The 18,002-nt window shown below is 47.7% G+C and overlaps 1 protein-coding gene across 2 annotated transcripts in view; it reads right to left on the bottom strand.

The window, feature by feature from the left end:
• Nucleotides 1–7,821: 7,821 nt before the first annotated feature.
• Nucleotides 7,822–18,002, bottom strand: part of PPM1L (protein phosphatase, Mg2+/Mn2+ dependent 1L) — a 96,499-nt gene continuing 86,318 nt past the window's right edge. For both annotated transcript variants that reach the window (XM_086468310.1, XM_086468311.1), the window contains exons 3-4: nt 12,416–12,577; nt 7,822–8,168 (exon numbers count right to left, since the gene is read on the bottom strand). In XM_086468310.1, coding sequence (XP_086324436.1) covers nt 7,822–8,168; nt 12,416–12,577 — 509 coding nt within the window. The remainder of the gene's footprint in view (nt 8,169–12,415; nt 12,578–18,002) is intronic.

Here is an 18,002-nt window from a genome sequence, read left to right as displayed (position 1 = left end):
CAGAGACACGACCGCGCAGGGCTGCAGTGGAAACGCGACTGTCACCACCCGAGGGATTTCTCATATTTGTGCCCCAGAATGGTGACACCAATCACAGATTACCAGGCTTTCGCTGTCATACATGTAGGTTCGTACGCAGTGCTCTGTTTATGCCACCTGAAATTGTAACCTAAAGGGAGAGCAATTCCGCAAGAAATGGACATGGCAAAATACTCCTGTGCCTGTTTTTTTTAAAAAAAATCATTTCCAAATCTGGTTTGTATTTGAGTCTGACCTTATTATTGCTTAAAAGACCATAAAAATTTGTAACTAAGCTCATGTCTCTGCTTAAAGCAAATACCAGGAAGGTTTCTAGTGTGAGCAGCCATGCAAGAGGCATCAAAGCTGAAGGCTGTGAACTAATACAAGCAGCTAAGTCCATGGTGGCCCCAAATTTTATTGCATCTGCCTACAACATCGTACGAAACCCGAACCTAAACCCCAGGCTAAGATTGTTCCAAATCCTAAGATTCTTTATCTCGTTAGGCAAGTGGGTCAGAAAGTTGTATTAAATCAGAATGCCAAGCACTTGTGATTTTGACGTGAAAATGGTGGGTCTTCTGACCCGGACGGCCCAGGAATAATCCCTTGGCCAAAGGCGCTGGGAGGCTGCTGCTGGGTGGACAGCAAAAGGACTCTACGACATAAAATGTCGAGCCCGTGTTGCCTGTATGTTATTTCAGAAGAGCTAAAAAGTCAAAACGCTTAACTGTTTTGTGTGCCCTCTAGAGCAAAGGAGTTCAAAACAAACCATGAAGCAGAACGTGCTGCCAGTTTAGGGGCATTATTCTCCACGATCAGTTCAGTATTAACAGGACACAGACAGTTTGCACTATTTTCCTAAGTTTTGTCTTAACGTTTTCTACTTGCGACTAAAGCACTTCAGTGCGAGTTCGTTGCAAGTAACTCACGGATACCTGGATGCACAGTAAATAATGTAATTTTAAATTTAAACTAAAAACTGATGGAAAGTTAACTGCACAATGTGACCCTGAACTCCTGTACATGCCTGTTGGTGTGTTAGGGATGTTGAAGGAGTTGGGAAGGCAGAGCTTTGCTCCCTGGTTTTCGGATTTTTGGCTGAGTAGCGTGTGCCAGTTTGGTCATTTATTAAGCACTTTACAGTTTGCTGAAGACAGAGGTGGTAGGGAAGGAGTTGGAACACTTTCTGCAGTCTCTGTTAAATTAAGCTTGTCAGGTTTTAATGCCAATACTGTGTCTGACATATTAAGCTGTAAACCATCTCCAAGTGCAAGTGCTCCACGTAGGAAGGAAAGAAAACAAAGTTCAAAAGAAGCTAAGCAGATGGTTGGGGTTGTTGGTGGGGGTTTTTCTCATGTGTACCTGAGTCCACACTTTAAAGAAACCTAAAATTGTAAAAAAGAAACCTACGATAGTAAAAGAAACCTACGATGATGAAAGAAACCTACCATTGTGAAAGAAACACACAATTGTAAAAAACCCCTACAATTGCAAACCAAGCCAAACCCCGCCTCCCCCCCTCTGTTTATGTACTGGGTTTCTAGAAATCCTAAAGCCACTTTCTTTCACAGGGCTAAAGCCAGGAGAGCCTCTCTCTGCAGTGCTGCTGTAGCCAACGGCAGTACCGACCTGCAACTCGTATGAGGAAACGCCACCTGTGATACAGTTTGTCTCGCCCGCCCTTATGGGACTTTGGGATTTTGTTTTCCTCCTTAAAAAGGCAACGTTTACCCCAAACGACCTCTCCCCAGCCAGTTTCTATGTCTGAGCTCTGTGTACCTCCAGCCTTCCAACAGTTGCTGCGCAGCGCATCAATTTTGTCCCTTTTACCCATGAATTTTCCGGGCCGCATTAATCCAAAAGAAAGTTTTTTACAGCGAGAGAGGACGGTGTGTGGGTGTCACATCCATCCCCACCGGGACGGGGCTCAGCCCCGAGTCCCAGCCGCACCTCTCTGCAATGCTGGGCCTGCAGTGCTCCCCGACCTGGGAGGAAGGTGCAGACTCCCCTGAGCTCACAATAATGATTAACACCGTCAGCCCCTTCTGGCTCGGAGTGAAGAAGCATTACAAACGCGCCCAAAGAGTTCTCCTCTCCGCTAGCGCAGCCATGTTCTGCTAAATGGAAGCTGTCGTTAACCCAGCCGCGTCGCTTAACCACGCGGGGTTGTTACCTCGTGTGCCGGGCAGGGGCTTTGTTCATAAAGCTCTGACCTGCCCTTGCGGAGTTCTGAACGTGCGGTTCGTTTGCATGACGAGCCTGTCTCCATCGTTTCTGAGAGAGCACTTCCAGAGAGGCGGGGGTTTACGGTCCCTCAGTGCAACGTTCACACATGAAGTTGTTTCCCAGACGCTGCTCCTGTTAACGTCGTCGTTAACAGCCACGCGATGGTTGCAGGTCGCCACGTCAGAGGTAGATGGGTTTGAACGGCACAAAACTGGACTTCACTGGTGAGTCCAGCATCGATAACCCCTGCTTGCCTTTCATACCTGCTCATGCACGTGAGAACAACATAAACGTAGGAATTCCTGAGGACTGGTGTTTGACAGTCCTGCTTTTTGATTTCTAAAACATATTAACCAATTAGTCATTTAATTAATACAGGCCGAAGTGGATCTCTGAGCAACTGTGTCCCTGGGAGTACCGATGTGTCTCCACAGGCTCTAAGGAATACAGGGTTGGCCATTTACATGCAGAAAACAGCTTTAGCTCTCCTCATTGCTCAACTAATTCGGAATTCTTCCGCAAGCCTCAGCAGAGCAGACGGAGGGGCTGACCTGCTCATACAAGTGGATTTCAAAACTCTACTCAAGAGTTGCTCTTGATGTGAGCCTCTATTTACGGTTTTAGACAGGCTTCAACTGCTCTGACTGCACACAGAGCACCTGGACTATCCTGGGTAACTACAGACAACTGATACCTGGAGCCTGAAGTTACCCAAGGGAAACCAGTGTCAAGCTGCTGCTTCCCGAAGCCTTACGTAGTCAGCACTATATAAATAAAAGTGACTTGAACTTCAACTCAGTATTACCTTAATTGTACGTATGTTTTTAGACAGGAGTCCTCGGGTTTAGAAAGGTAATTTATAAATATATTGAGCACAGTGAGGGGCAGCAGCCTGCCCTGTACAGTTGCCAAACATCAGCAGAAGAGTCTAAATTTTAACCGTGCGATTTTGGACAGCCAGAGTTCGGGATGGAGCCTAAACCCCTACTTTAGGAAATGAAAGGCTGGCAAGGGTTTTTTTTTTAATTTAGTATAATCACTTACTAAATGTTTCTCTGGGTAAAGGAAGTATCGGGTACTGTAGCGATACGTGACTAAAGCAAGGGTGTAATATACTCTGCGAGGCAGCTGAACAACAACGTGCCCCTATTTCCAAGACGCGGCATCAGTGTTTACGGAGCGAACACCGTTACTTCAGGCTGATGCACTGCTTTAGTACAGACTTCTGTATTCTAAAAACTTCGCAACTTTTTAAATTTTACTTTAGGTAAATTGCACAATACCGTAATAACATGAGCAGCAGTTTTGGTACTGACCTTGTGTTCACGAGTCAGTAGAGCTGTCTACTGACCTGTGCTGGTTAGTAACGTCTAACTTCGCGATGTCAGATGGCATTTACTTTACTTATATCGATCCAAACATTCTGTTCAGTGCAACAGGCTCATTCCTTTCAAATTCTGTATGTTTAGAAACCGTCGGGCTACAGCACAGCCCTCCCAGTGGTGTCTGTGACCATCCCGCCCCCGTGAGACAGGATCGATGCGCCCAGACCGCTGCTGCTGGCTGTTGCCCCAAAAGAAGTCCATGTACACGCGATAAAATCACCTCTCCTGCCACCCCTGGGAGCAGCAACGAATTCCGGACCCTCCTACGCCCGATCGCTGCCGTCCGCGTCCGCCGTGCTTGCCAAACGTTTGGATCCCACCGAGAAGCGTTCAAAAACGCACTCGCCCACGTCGGGCAGACCCCGGGCAGGCACTGCTCCGGCTGGGCCGGAGGGAGCGGGGCTGCGGCAACGCGCTGTGGGTCAACCGGGCCCTTCAATCGCACGGGTTTCTCTCACGGGCTAAGAGGGCAACTACTAACTCGGACAGCTGGTGCTTGGTTACCGTGCTTAGGCCAGGCCAGCCACTAGACGGAGCTGTGATCCCGCCTAACCAGGCTGGCACTGGGACCGGGGATCCGGTACTGGGTAAGGTGACTGGTCACCAGGTACATTTTTTCCTATCGGACCATACGAAAGATGCTCTTTGGCAGCAACCTGACAGATCCGTTTTCTGCCATTAGAAACCATCATTACTTGAGGAACAGATGTCACTGATGGAGCTGCTCAGGCTTAAACGACAAAAAAACCTACCACAAACACCTACAGCAAGAATTTAGGTGTGTGCAAGCCACTTGAATCAAAATGCATCTCCCTTTGGGTTTTTTATTGGAGAGGTGCCCAGGCAGGAAAGCAGGACTGAGGATGGTGTGCTGGAAGGACTGCCTCGCCGATGCCGCAGCGCATTCTGCCACGCTGCTCGAGCGTACGTGGGGATATTTCTGGCTACAGTGTCTGGCAGCTCTTTCCAGATGTAGGATATACTATTGAGGCGGTGGAGGATCAGACCCTAGATCATTTAGGCTGCTTTAGCAGTATGTATGTGATTTAATCCTGTCGCCCAACAGCTGTATGTTATCACGGCTGAATTTGGCATAAATCCGTACGACTGGACAGTTAGAGATTCTAGAACTGCATTAAAGACTTAGAAGTCCAGCAGGGAGAGCACAGGCAGGCACTGCGCATGGATGTGGAAGACTGCACAAAGCCTCTCACCTCCGTTAGTCCTTCATCGTTAAACCTAAAGGAGCTGTAACCCGTTTTTTTAAGGAATAAAACCAAAAGTCAACGACCTTACCGGAGATCATTGGCGTGAATGCCTTTGGCCAGGAAAGGGAGCTACAACAAAGGGGGGAGCGCTGCAGGGATAACGGAAGGTGCTGAAACAACTGTTGCAACTGCAGATGCTTGAAGAATGGGATGGGGCTGATTTGATTAAGGACTGGATGAGCCTGCGAGTGACAAGAATAAATGAATCCGGGACTAAATATCCAGACAAGTCCACAAAACAGTTCTGTATTGCACTGCACTGGGTGTTTTCCTAAATCCCGTGGCATGGCTTACTCCCAGAGCGAGCCGCCCTCCCACTGCTTCCTCATGGCTGCTTCGGGACTCTGGGAACGCGTACGACTCCTGCCACCTCACTCCCCTGTCTATCCCGAGTGCCGGAGCAACCAGGAAGCGAGCTGTGCTGGGGAGAAGGTCAAGCATCCCTCGTCAATGCTCCCTAACCTGGAGACTGTGAGCTGCAAGTGGCTCAGTGGCAGCCTTGAGCTTTTCGCTCAAGCGGCGTCAGTCTATCGTGTTTTCTTTGGAGCTGACCCTTGTTCCAGCTCCGACTTCTCAAATGCCTGGGAAGGTCCAGTGGTGATGTCTCTGCTCCCCAAGCGTCCCTCTGCTTTAGGGTTCTGTAGGCTGCTGGGGCTAATTTTTCTTTTCCCTGGGCAGCTGTTTTGACAAACATCCAAGCTGTGTCCTACAAAGAAAAGCCAGTGCAATGGAAACATCATCTGTGAAGGAGAAAGGAAAGGCAAACGCTGCATGCTCTGCCCGGAGCGGTTTCAATACTGCTGCTGTAGCATTACCGAGGACATGATTAAGCACTCCCGTGAAAATATCACACAAGGGTTTCATTTCACAGCGTCCTGACCTCAAATACCTTTTTGAAATCAAACAGCCGAAGCGCTCTGCAATTATTAACACTTCCTGTTCGCTGCTCAATTTAACTGCAAAGTCGCATTTCAAATTCACTGAATGCACTGTTCAAGAGATTTAAGAAGTCTGAAACCTTCCGTCCTCTGGGGAAGGACCAGTGCGGGCTGGGTGCCCGCTGGTTTCAGAGGATGCTGGGTGCTTTCAAACTTCTGCTTTTCTCTGGTCTGCTCCTCAGTCGAGGGGCTCTACCCAGAGCCTGCTAAAGGATACGTACGCGATTTGAATAGCACTGGGAATAGCAAGAGATCCAATTAAGAGCTGTGATTATCTCCAGACAAACTAAAGGAGGGAAGTTTGTTGGGGAAGAGATAACCTAGGAACAAAAATGAGAAGATTTAAGATGGGAATTCCTTCTCATGCGGAAAGTTGTGCTCTTTCGTTTTTGTCTCGAGAGACCCACGCCCGCTCAGCGCGGCCGCAACACATCGCAGCGTGTCAGGGACCAGCAAGCCACTTGCCCAAAAATGCTACCGGTGGGTGAGGAGAAACTGGGAGCTTTTTAACTGAGCAATTTTGTACCTCGACCCAAGAAACAGGCAGTGTTAGTTAATGCATTATATCCCTGATCCGCCTCAGGACCCAAATACCTACAACTCCATCACCTTGAAGACAAGAGTCTTCAGCGGATCGTCCAGGACCACGTTTTGCAGGGATTTGTTGCCAGAGACGATACGGGCAAGCAAGCCGTGCAAAACATGATCCTCCAGCTCAGGCCCTGGCTCTGTTCCTCTAACGTGCATTGCCCTGTCTCGCTGCTGCTGCTGCCTCTCGATCGTGAAGCAGCCAGCCAAGTTCTCAGATGTAAAGCAAACTCTGACTGTCGTTGTTTAAACTGACAGTAGTCACAGATTCCAAAATACAATTAAATACTGACAGTTAGAGCTAAACTTAGGCTTAACACAAGCTTTCGTCCCTGCAGTGCAGCGACGCTGCCTGGCATTTATAGATTATACCCCAAAACGGTTCTAAAGTGGTCTTCCCCCAGATTAACACCACAAATTAATCTGCAGTGGCACAAGGAAGTCTTTAATAGGCTTGACTTCCATCTAGGTAGCTCTAAGGAACGCCCTGTTTTGATTAGTTTTCCAGTCACTAACGAAATTAATTTTATCTTGCGCTACTTCCTTTACATGCCGATGAAAAGTCCATGCCAAAACAGCAACGTAAGGGTGATTCTCGGTGAGTGACAGCCATTCTTCCATCACAACAGAGCTATTTTTTGATACAGAAGGTGTCAGACCTCAAGGTATTTTGCTGAAGTTGGTTGAATACAATATGGCACAGAAGAAATGTCATTAGAATAATGCACAGCCTGAATAAACATGTGGCTTCAGGTAATTCAGTAACTATACCTAATCACATGCGTGGTGGGGATTTCTTTAAGGGGGGGCGGGGGGAGGTTAAACCAAGCGAGAGAGCTGGTTCTGGGGTAGCAGGCTAATAGTTGGCTCCTCTTCCTCCTTCAAGAACGGGCCAATAATCGCAAACCTTTTCCTGTACAACCTTATCACTGCGGATTGAAAAAACAAAAGACATGAGAAGCGTGAGGGCATCGTTCTGAAGGGTCACGCCTACGAGGGAAAAGCAGCATCGTTCCTACCGCTTGCTACTGAGCGGCAGCACGGCCCCGACCCTGCTGTGCTTCTGAACGCACCTTTGACTGTTAGAAGTGGGAGGTAAGGAACCAAGTGAAAAGTCTACGGGGGATTTGCAAAGAAAATTCTGAAATGGAAGATTACAGTTAAGTTTCGAAGGAGCAGCGAGGTCACAGGAGACAGGTACACGCGAACAAACTCAATTCTTATCATCACTCAGAATGTATTTGTTGTATTGCTCCTTTGTTAAGCAAAGAACAAAGACCAGAGGGATCTGTTCCTTTTGTGTAGAATCTTAACGGTATTTACTAGCGCTTTCTACTATGTTTAAAATGTGCGAGTTTGTTTTAAGTTCAGAGTGAGGCAGAGAACCGCCGGCAATTACTGTTCTTCCGTTTTGCTGCTATTCCTGAACTTCACCACCATCACTGTTATGTTATCAGGACATCCTCTGTAGAAGGACTGTAGCACTATACTCTTTGCACCGAAGTGTGGTTCATCCAAGCGCTCCTTGATGAATCGGACAGCTTCCTCGTTGCTGAAAGCATCCCACAGACCATCCGACGCCAAGATCATGAACTCTGGCTGCAGTTTGTCCAGGTCAAACGTAAGAATATCGGGGTCGGGAATGACAACGTTCAGGTTCTTCAGAGGGTAATCTCCTAACGAGCGGGACATGGCCAGGATCCCCTGAACGCGCCAGGAGCCATTAAAGCTGATAAAACCACCTGGAGAGAAACACCAACACTTAAAGCAGTTCTTTTTAAAAAGTTCAAGCATTTCTCTGGCTTCCTGCCAGACCCACCCAAAATCCATCCTGCCGCATCCTGAGGTCTACAGATGTTACACATCTCAAAAAGCAGGAGATGCCTTAAGCGGATCTCGGAGCGCTGCAGGGAAGAGTTGGATTGTGGCCGCTAGAGCTGTTGCAAGAGCTGAAGCAGAGGCGTCAGGAATGGCTCTGCTCTCGAGCCAAGCGGCGTCGTGCTCTCTGTTCCCCAGAGAGGCCGACAACTTACTGAGCGCAGGCATCCCTGTGCTACGCAGCTGACTGCTCAGAAAGCCTCCTGGCAGCGTTAAGACGGCAATGCTGAAAGCAAATCTTTATATTCTTGTGCTAGCAAACACCGCCCTTTTCTGCGTAGTTGTTTTCCCCATTTCAGAAGATCTATGAAGGGAACAACACTGAGAACACCCTGCAGTAGGACTCACATCTCACTTCATGGCATAAAGCAAAGAAGCAAGTGCAAACACGTTTATAGGCTCTTCTAGAGAACTGCCTCGAATGAGCCGCGTCAAAAAGGAGCAAAAACCTGTTGTGAACAAACCCATCACGAAATTTTACTTCAAATCAGAAAAATGCAGTGTGAGATCTGACTGATTTTACCGTCACCAGGATTAAGGCTACTTCTAGTTAAAAACATATTCTTTTATTCAGGTGTTGCTTATAGTGAGATATGTTTCGCACTGAAATTGATGTCCGGCAGAGGCAGGACGTGGCCGTCACACAGCCTGACTGTGCCAGGGAGGGAATGGTTCAGTGTCCAAGGTCAAAGCGTAAAATTGAGGCACCTTCAATCCCTGTGCGTGCATCTGCCTGCCACTGCCTGCACTGTTTCACAGCAATAGTCCTGTCACCTTAACAGGAATGAGAAGTCACTTGAGGACAAATAATTTGCAAACGTGGAGCGTTAAAATGCATGACAAAATCGGGTGAACTGTGTCTGTTATACCTGCCATCTGCCTGCCTTGATGTTCTCATAAATGACTTTGTTCTGTGTCGTTATCGGAATGTTTTCAGCTCTGCACTTCAGCCTGTGCGTTGTCAGCCGCCTAAACCCTACGATAGCATTTCCATTCCCGGTTGGCTGATCTCATCTGTAAATTCCTTCTGCTGGCAGGTGAACCTACGTTTCCTTTAACGATTCGTCATCATTTACAGCTTGAAACCTGATTTGTGTTAGAACCAGCAGAAGCAAAACTTTTTAGCTGGGAGTTTTCATGAATACTTCGAGGCCGTCTCCCTGACGAAGCTGTTTCCTTCCAGAGCCAAAGAGAGGAAGGCCTCGCGAGCCTCCTGCGACTCCTCTTCAGGCGTGCACTCGCACCAGCCTCGACCTGCCGCTGGTGTTTTGAGGGCGCCTCAGTTGAACATTACACAGCCCCCTGCTCCCCAGCCCAGGGTTTTTGCGTAAGCCATTAGGACTACAGTAACTGGAGTGTAACCACAGGGGAAGCAAAATGCAATTAAGAGGCAGTTTTAAGGAGACATTTAACACATAATTAGAGGACAGCAGTGCCTGCACCCGTGACTCGCTGCAGCACGCTCACTCCAGTCTCTGCAGGCTGTGCTTACACGTACAAAGTGACTTTCCGGGGCCGTTCTCACCTGGAACTGCCCACGGCACAAGTTGAAGTGGTTTGCTGAAGTGTCTGTTGGCACTTCTACTATTTTCTTTTATAAAACCATCCGTGCAGAATACATAAAAAAATGCTCCTGGAAAAGCAAACTGTCTGCCACTGGAGAGGAAAAGACGTTAAAGAAACAGAAGCTTTTTGGCAACCGCACAAACATTTTGCACGTTAGCGAGAGCTGAGCTCGGAGGATTATGTTCAAGGTGAATGACTTAAACTTCTATCGGTGACAGTCACCTTGTGGCTCTACAACCGAGTGTTTCTTCACAAGCCAAACCCACGGTTGTTTCAAGGCCACTGTCTTACGCTGATACTACAGACATCACTCAAGCTCCTCCGCAGAAGGAGATTTTCCAGGGAAAGCAGCATCCTTGTAGCGCAGCACGTGCGTTGCCCTGTCCGACAGGAACGGGGCAGAGTGGCGGGACCCCGATCTCATTCGGCTGTGGGACGAGCTCCATCAGCCAGCCTTTGGCGAAAAAACAAGTCTTGACCCAGACCCTGTGACGTCTGCGTCACGTCGGACTGGTAACCCGACTGTTTTTGCAGGTTCTGGGTTGACTAAGGCTTTGTACGCAGCTGCTGGGAATGGGAAAAAGAGAGGGACTGAATTCATTCCCCGGCCACCGACCGCTGAGAGCAGCAAGCAGCGAGTCTCCTGAACATCCGCCACGGCAGCGAAAAATGACGGCTTGCTTTACGCTTGTCCTCCCAATGCTAACGCGCCGCTGAAACGCAGAGGGCAAGCCCCGCTTTTCTTTGAGCTGCTGTTGCAGGCTGCCTCAAATGGATTTATATCAGACGGAGTTTGGAAGGACAGTTTCTCAACCGTGGCCAGATGGATTTCACTTTTAAATTAAATCTAATCCTAAATGCGCCGTCGCTTTGGAGCTACCGACAGGGCAACATAAAGTTGGAAAACTGAAATGTACCATAACGATGTGGCGATTGTCGCTTCCTTCAGTTCTACAAGACAAGGAAGCATCTGGATGGTGGAAAAAAGTCTGGTCACAGTAGCAATGCAAGCTGGATAATTCAGTTTGGGCACTTTGCTTCAATTTTACGCTTACTGTATGTAAGGAAGGGGTGTTGCAAAATGCAAAAGTAGCCGGCAGGGACGTAAATGGGATTGTATGTTTTTAACAGCACCAGGAGGCCGTATCGATCATGATAATACAATGGGGCAACGGGTAACAGAGGAAGCGAATTCACTAAGTCACTAGGCTAGATGGACAGTTCTTGTTTTGCTGCCGATGGTTCTAACGTTTACCTGTCCGTTACAATAATTTCTTCCCAAGCTGGAAATTCCTGTGAAAATCCAGGTTAATTTTACATGGGTTTGTGCTATAAAGCCTCACTTCTAGACAAATGAAATAATCAAAGGGTTTTCTTCTCCTAGGTGACGGCCTTCTCGCGGTGAACAATTGCACAGAGGCCCTGGACTTGGCTAAGAGAGAAGGCATTTTACAGACAAATCTCCAAATCTTATTAATGCATCCCCCAAGTATGGAGCTGAAGCAAAGCGAGACCAAGATTTTTCCTATTCCTTCTTCTTAGGATCTGTGTCCCTTTTCTGCCCCTTTGGGGACTGTACGTGACCTCGGCTCTCTGGCTGGCAGCAGGAAGGATCCCCACCACGACAAAAGCGACCTGAGAGGAAAGTGCACGTTGCACAGGTACCGGCATTTATGCTGGTGAGAGGGTATTGATATCCTGTAGGTTTTACAAATGTTTTATACTCTGAGAAAAACTCGTTATTTCTACTTTACAGACGCAGACGTGGAGGCAGAGAGGCAATGCATCTCTGGAGGCAACGCTCATCGGTAGGTTTCGCACAAACGAGAGGAACGTTTTTTCCTTCGTCAAATAATTTGCTGCTGCAGGCTGCTGTGGGAGCCAAACCAGAAACAGGTTCAAAAGAGACTTTGACAAATTCATGGAGAATTGGCTATTAAACTTGATGATCCAAATGTGATTTCTAGACCAGGAGGTCGCTAAACTGACAAGTGATGAAAGCGAGACAGATGTATTGCGGAAAAGTTGCTGTTTCTTACATTCTCTCCCTATACTCCTGCTACAATGTACATGTTTGTGCTCATTAGCAGTCACTATGTGGCCACGAAAAATAGCTTTGATGAATTAGATCCGTGCTCTGCTTATTTTAGGAGCTAAACCTCGCTCAGCTTCAGACCCAGCCTCTCACATAAAGGCTGCTGATGCGGTTTGGTGTGCAGAAGCCTGAAACGCTGCTGTTTATTAATGTGCTCCCTGCAGAGATCAGAAGGGAACTGGCCAGGACAGTCAACTGGCTGTTGAAGATGAAGGCTGCTCTTCTTACTCCGACACTGGCTCATTAAGGGATCGGTCAATCTGCTTCCATTTCTCTGTCTGCACCATGACATCCCACTGAAAAGTGCTGTATTAATAATGGAAGATTTTATCTGCTGATGCCTCAGTCTAGTACTTTTCAGTCTCTCTCAGGGGAAAAGTCTATATTATTGACAGAGCAGAGAAGAAAAAAGATGAACCTTCAATCCAAAGCAAAAATGTTACGACTCACCAGCTCTTTTAATCCTCTTCCTCTCCTTCAGTTGGTAGGGCTTGTGATCGTGCGACAGGGGGATGGCATTCCCGTCCTTGTCACACAACACTCCACGCGAATCACCAACGTTGGCCACCGTGAGTTCTTTATCTGACAACAGTGCGATCAAACAAGTTGTACCTGGAAAACACAGAAGGGAATGGGAAGCAAAACAAATATATGGGGGACATTTCTATCTATCTATCTATCTATCTATCTATCTATCTATCTATCTACCCATCCATCCATCCATCCATCTATCCATCTATCTATTTATTTATCCATCTACCTATGTATCTAAACATGATTAGCAGGAAAATGTCCCTTCTATTAATGTCCTTTCTATTAATAATGGCAGAGAGGGGCTGAAGTAGGAGGAGTGTATTCCCGTCTCTGTCTGAGAGCTGGCTTTTCCGAATGGCCAAGGAAAGTAATAAAAGTACAAATTAGCCCCAGAGCCCCCTCGCAGCTTCTGTGAACTGAAACTACTGCGCTGGACCGTGCACGGGAGAAAACAGAGCTCTCTCCCCTCATCCCCGCAAGAACCGAGGTCAGCTTTTTTATTCTTTGTTATTGAAAAGAGGAACAGATTTGACACTTTTAATTACTTTAACCTTTAAATACACAGAAAATGTAATTAGTGATTGACCACCATATCCAACAGGCATCCTATGTGTTGGCTAAAGCGGCAGGAAAATATTAGAAAAACTGGCTGTTTTTCAAGTGCGAACACTATGGTTTTCATCTTCCTCATTGAATTGATGCAGAGTGGAATGAATGTTGAGCAAAACAGATCCTATCAAGACCACGCCTTTTCTGTATTCTCCCCTTCCAGCTAGGGCGGGCTGTACTCATAAAAACTGCAGCTGTTCCTTGCACGGGCTTTGGACCAGATGTCACAATTTCCTTCTTGCTTTAGAACTGAAGGCTGGCAAGGAAGTTTTTAGACATACACTAACAAACATTAAAAGGGAACGTGCCTGGCACTCACTTCAGACCGCCCAGCGCTGCTCGAACTGTTACAAGAGGTGCTCTGGTGTCCTTCAGCAGTAAATAAAATGAACTTAATGGCTGCTTGCTTCTCCTTTTGGGTAGAGCAGAGAAACACATGAGTGCTTGTTGAGTTGAGTTGAGTTCAGTTCAGTTTTCATCTCTGTTGCTAATTTACATCTGATTATTCATTAAAAATAGGTGCATCCACCGCTGGAGTGCGCTGGAAGAAGCCCTTGGGGCCTGCCTGCCTGACAAAGAGCCCTGGTGAGGAGACTCAACCGACGTGTTACAAAGCAACGCGTCTCTGCTCGTAGGTTTTAATATCAGCCACGGGGCATTCCAGCACTGCCTCCCATCAGCGGCCTCGTGACCCCTGGTTCTGCTCCTGGGGAGCTCTGTTAGGGTTCAAGTCTACGCTCTGCGGTCTTAAATCTCAATTCTCATGGCTGCCCCTTGTTGGGTTGCTGTCCAAACCCAGAATTAAAAACTGCGTTTTGCTGTTCCCATGTCAGTACTTGAATATCCCATGACTGGTACAACTAAAATAGCCAATAATAAACAATTTGTGTTTAGATGCACTGTGTTCTGAAGATGTATTTTTAACTTAGTGGTCTGTCCTGCACAGCGCTAAACTACGGCTATTTTTTCACAAGACAAGCATATATATATATATATTTTTACTATTTTTTGCAACTGATGGACACATTGCAGACCTAAACGGATAGAGTTTCCCATTTGTGGCTAAAACCCCCTGCTAACTGCACAACTTCACGGCTCGCCTCACGACAGGACATGTAGAGGAACCCATCCACCAGGATCACCCCAGGAACTCAGCCAGATGAGCTGCCTGCTCAAGAAATATCTCCTCTGAAGACTAACCGAGATGCAGGGAAGGGCGTGAGGAAGGCTGTGCCGAAAGGAGCCCTGTTCAGATGCGGGCGGCCGGCCTCAGCACCCTGGTGAACAGACCTGCTCTAACCCCAGAGGACTTGGTAATTAAAATATCAGTATCCAAGACACAAAGACAACAAAATAATAACGAGGGTACGAACTGCTGTAGCGGGGTGCAGCTGGTCATTTAAGCAGAACAAAATGGGATTTAGCATTTGAGGTCACCTCATTCTCCACCTGAGCAAAAGCTATTAACTCTGCACATGCCTAAAGCTCTGCTTCAGTAAGAAAATTATAGCAATAACGGGCACCCCCCTTTGCTTTTTTTTATGAAACTCTCCTTAACAGACGTTCAAGTGGCATCGTGCTGGCATCTGCTGAAGCTGGTCTGGCATTTTGTCTAAATTTCAGAGAGAAAAAGAACGGCCACCTTTGCAGTTTGGGCTGAAAAAAACACCTCTAGGATGTAAAATGAGGGTAAAAGTGAAGGCCCTGTTGGACAGGAACACAGAGCCAAAAAACTCCAGAAGGATCCCGGCATGCTGCAGGACAGAGACCCCCGCGCCGCACACGAGGCCGCAAACCTCCCTGACCCACGACCCGACGGATGCTCCTTTTGGCAGGTCAGAGCTCCGGCTGTTCCTGCAGCTGCCGTCTTGGCCTGACATTTGCACTGGTAAATCCATCGACTCTCCTGCAGGCAAGACCACCCCACTGCTCCACAGACTGCCCTCCCCCCCTCCCCTGCCACCAGCCCACCATGGATTTTTCTTACAGGCGGTAATAAAAGTCATACGTTTCCTAGTGAGGAAAATACTGCAAATAACATCCTACAGCCCAGGTGTTTAGAAAGTAAAATGCTTCACAAGTATAGTCATTATTACCACAATTTATATAAAAATGATAACTTGGAACACAGTCTTCTCGTTGTATGATCCATGTGAGCGAAAGAGAACGCCTGTCTGAAAAAGGAGACAATTTCCAAAGTGATTTAGGAAGGATCAGTTATTTCACGGTCCCTGACGGATGGCTTGGCTATCGTTAAGTCCCTGACCTCACGCTACTGCCTGCCATTACATGAGAAAGCAAACTTATTTCACTTTGTTTTCTTTTCCATCTATTTTTATTTCAGTCATTCAACCTTGTGTAGATTTAGAAAACATCGTGCTCTTGTCAGCCGCCTCAGATTTAATGCAATTGCACAATGGAAAATTCCCAACATAAAGGGTCCAAAATTGAGAACACATGTTATATTAGTCCCTTGATGCAGCTGCCTGAATAATACCCTGCTGAGCAGTTTACAAAGAAAATCACCAGAAAATTTAAAACCTGTACTATACTGGCTGCAGAGAGAGGGGTTTTTTTTGTTTGTGGTTTTTTTTTGAGACAGGTAAGATTATTGGTGTTGTATTTTAGTATCAGACGAGGCACCTTGTGAAAGTCAAAGCTGCACTGGCTCTATCAGCTTTTAGATAACTGCTTTATCGAAAGGAGGAGAAAAGTCAGAAGTGCAAACAAGTGATTAATACATTAAAAGCCATTAGAGAGCCCAGGCACGATCCAGCTCACCCTGCAGCCGCCGGAGATCTCGTGCTTCGCATGTGGCATCAAAAATTCCAGCTGATGCCTGACTTCAGATCCCCGCTGGTGGGGCAGCTCGGGGTGAGGAGCAAAGCTCTTGGGCTCCGGATGGCCCAAGTCGGTTCAAATTCCCCCAATGCCCTCGTTTCATCCTAATCCATTAGCAAAAGCGCAGTTAATCTCACCACGTGCTCACGTTGTCGCTGCTTTTCTGCCTCTTTGTCAAGTTCTCCTTCTGTTTTCCTCGTCTCTCATGCCCCACAGCTTTCAGGCCGCAGGTAACCTTTTCCCTTCCTCTTCCCCCTCTTTGACCCCGAGTTTCTGCCCGTCCCTTGGTGAGATATCACACCTCCACCCTGCCCTCACCTCACCCTCTTGAATGGCAGAAGTCCCTGGCCAAGGCTCTTCCTCCAGAACAACCGTCCTTCCCACACGTGCCTTCCCACTGCTTTTCCCAGGCCTCCCCCACTTTTTCCGTGGCTCTTTGCACAGAGTCTCTTGCTCAGACAAAACTGAGAAACGAGACTTTCCCCTCCGATGTTTTAACCGTTGCTTCCCCATTTGCACAACGCTCGCCGAGGTTGCTCGTGTGCTGCCTCCCATCAACCCATCTTCCTACTCTAGTGACTTCATTTTTACTTTTTTTACTCGTTATTGCCTCATCCTTATGCTTCTCTGTCTCTGTCCTTTTGCAGCGCATCTTCGTAATGCCCCTCTAAAAAAGCATCATTACCCTCGACGATTTTTACAGCTACCACTGCTTGCCTGTGTTCCTGCAAGCTCACTGAAGATGCCGGTTTGATGCTTGAGGTTTTCCTTCCCTCCAGCTCCACGCTACGCAACGCAGCCTCGCCATCGAAACAGCTTCTGCCGAGACTGCAACAGCGTTTTCCAGCCTCCCTCGTCCTCCTCCAGCACAGCCAGCTCAGCACTTCTTCCACTTCTCTCCTACTCTTCCCTTTTGCTTCTCCAATTGCCAGTGTCTCTGGAGACCCCTTCATCCCTCTCCTCTCTCAAGTTCAGCCTCTGACCAGCCCCCGGTCCCTCCGCAGGCTTGCACAGCCCCACCTGCAAACTCCCCCACCGCCAACATTTCCAGACAGACCTCCGCACCTGCTTCTCCGACCCGGAGAGGTCTCTTCTCTCAACCAAAAGGTCAAAAAAATCTGTTTTCTTTGCAGATATTTATCCCAACACTTTCACTGAGCATCTCCCACAGCCCGTTTTGGCTGGGATGACCTCAGAAACAGAGACCAGCATCATTATCTTTGGGGAGACCAACCCTGTCCTCTTAGAATTTGGCCTGAAAGCATTAAACCCCAGAGGGCTAAAAGCTACATTAATTCCAGCTTGTCTGTCTTAAACAGAAGTTGACGCAATAGGGAATTAGTCTAATCTCATCTCTGGAAACAAAGCAAAGTGACAAGAGAAAGAAAAAACCCAAATGTGATCAATATGAATTTTTAGACTGAGGGACACGCAAAGAGACGGGGAAACGACAAGGCGGGGACTGGAAGGGCACAAAGCTTCACAGGCGAAGGATGCTCAGCCTTTGAGATGCTCTGCGGAAGGAGGAGGTGGGCTGCGCCGGCTGGGACCACTGTGAAGCTGCAGGGAAAAAGATCCCCCCAACCTTAATCAGAAAGGGAATATCCCGGGTGCTTGGATGGACACGGCTTTCGCAGTCTGTGTTTCGTAGGGTCGAACGCAGAGCTGGGGAGAATCTCTAGGTAAATAACACGAGCCCTGCACCAACAGGATCTCTGAAAACAGCCGCAGGTTTGAGGCAGCCAGATCCCTTACCTGGGTATGGAACTCGCAGTGGAATAGCAGCTCAGACCGGTGCTGCCTTATCGGTGACTCCAAGTCGTATGGGAGGTATGTTAAATCAACCCACACAATCGCTTTTTTGGGTAAGTCTGGGTCCCCTTTCACAAGCTGAGGGGGTACATCAGCACTCCTGTGATGCCTGACGGCCGGAGCGTAGAGGTCTACCATGGCCTTTGAGCAGCAATGCATTCCGAGCGGCTGCAGGGCAAGAAATCCAATCCGTACTTGGCTGGATTGATTAAAAAACAAACTGAAAAACAACTCAAAAAAC

Source organism: Leptosomus discolor, chromosome 7, assembly GCF_034619465.1.
Source record: "Leptosomus discolor isolate bLepDis1 chromosome 7, bLepDis1.hap2, whole genome shotgun sequence".
NCBI classification, from domain to species: Eukaryota; Metazoa; Chordata; class Aves; order Leptosomiformes; family Leptosomidae; genus Leptosomus; species Leptosomus discolor.
This window is presented reverse-complemented; position numbering and strand designations above follow the sequence as displayed.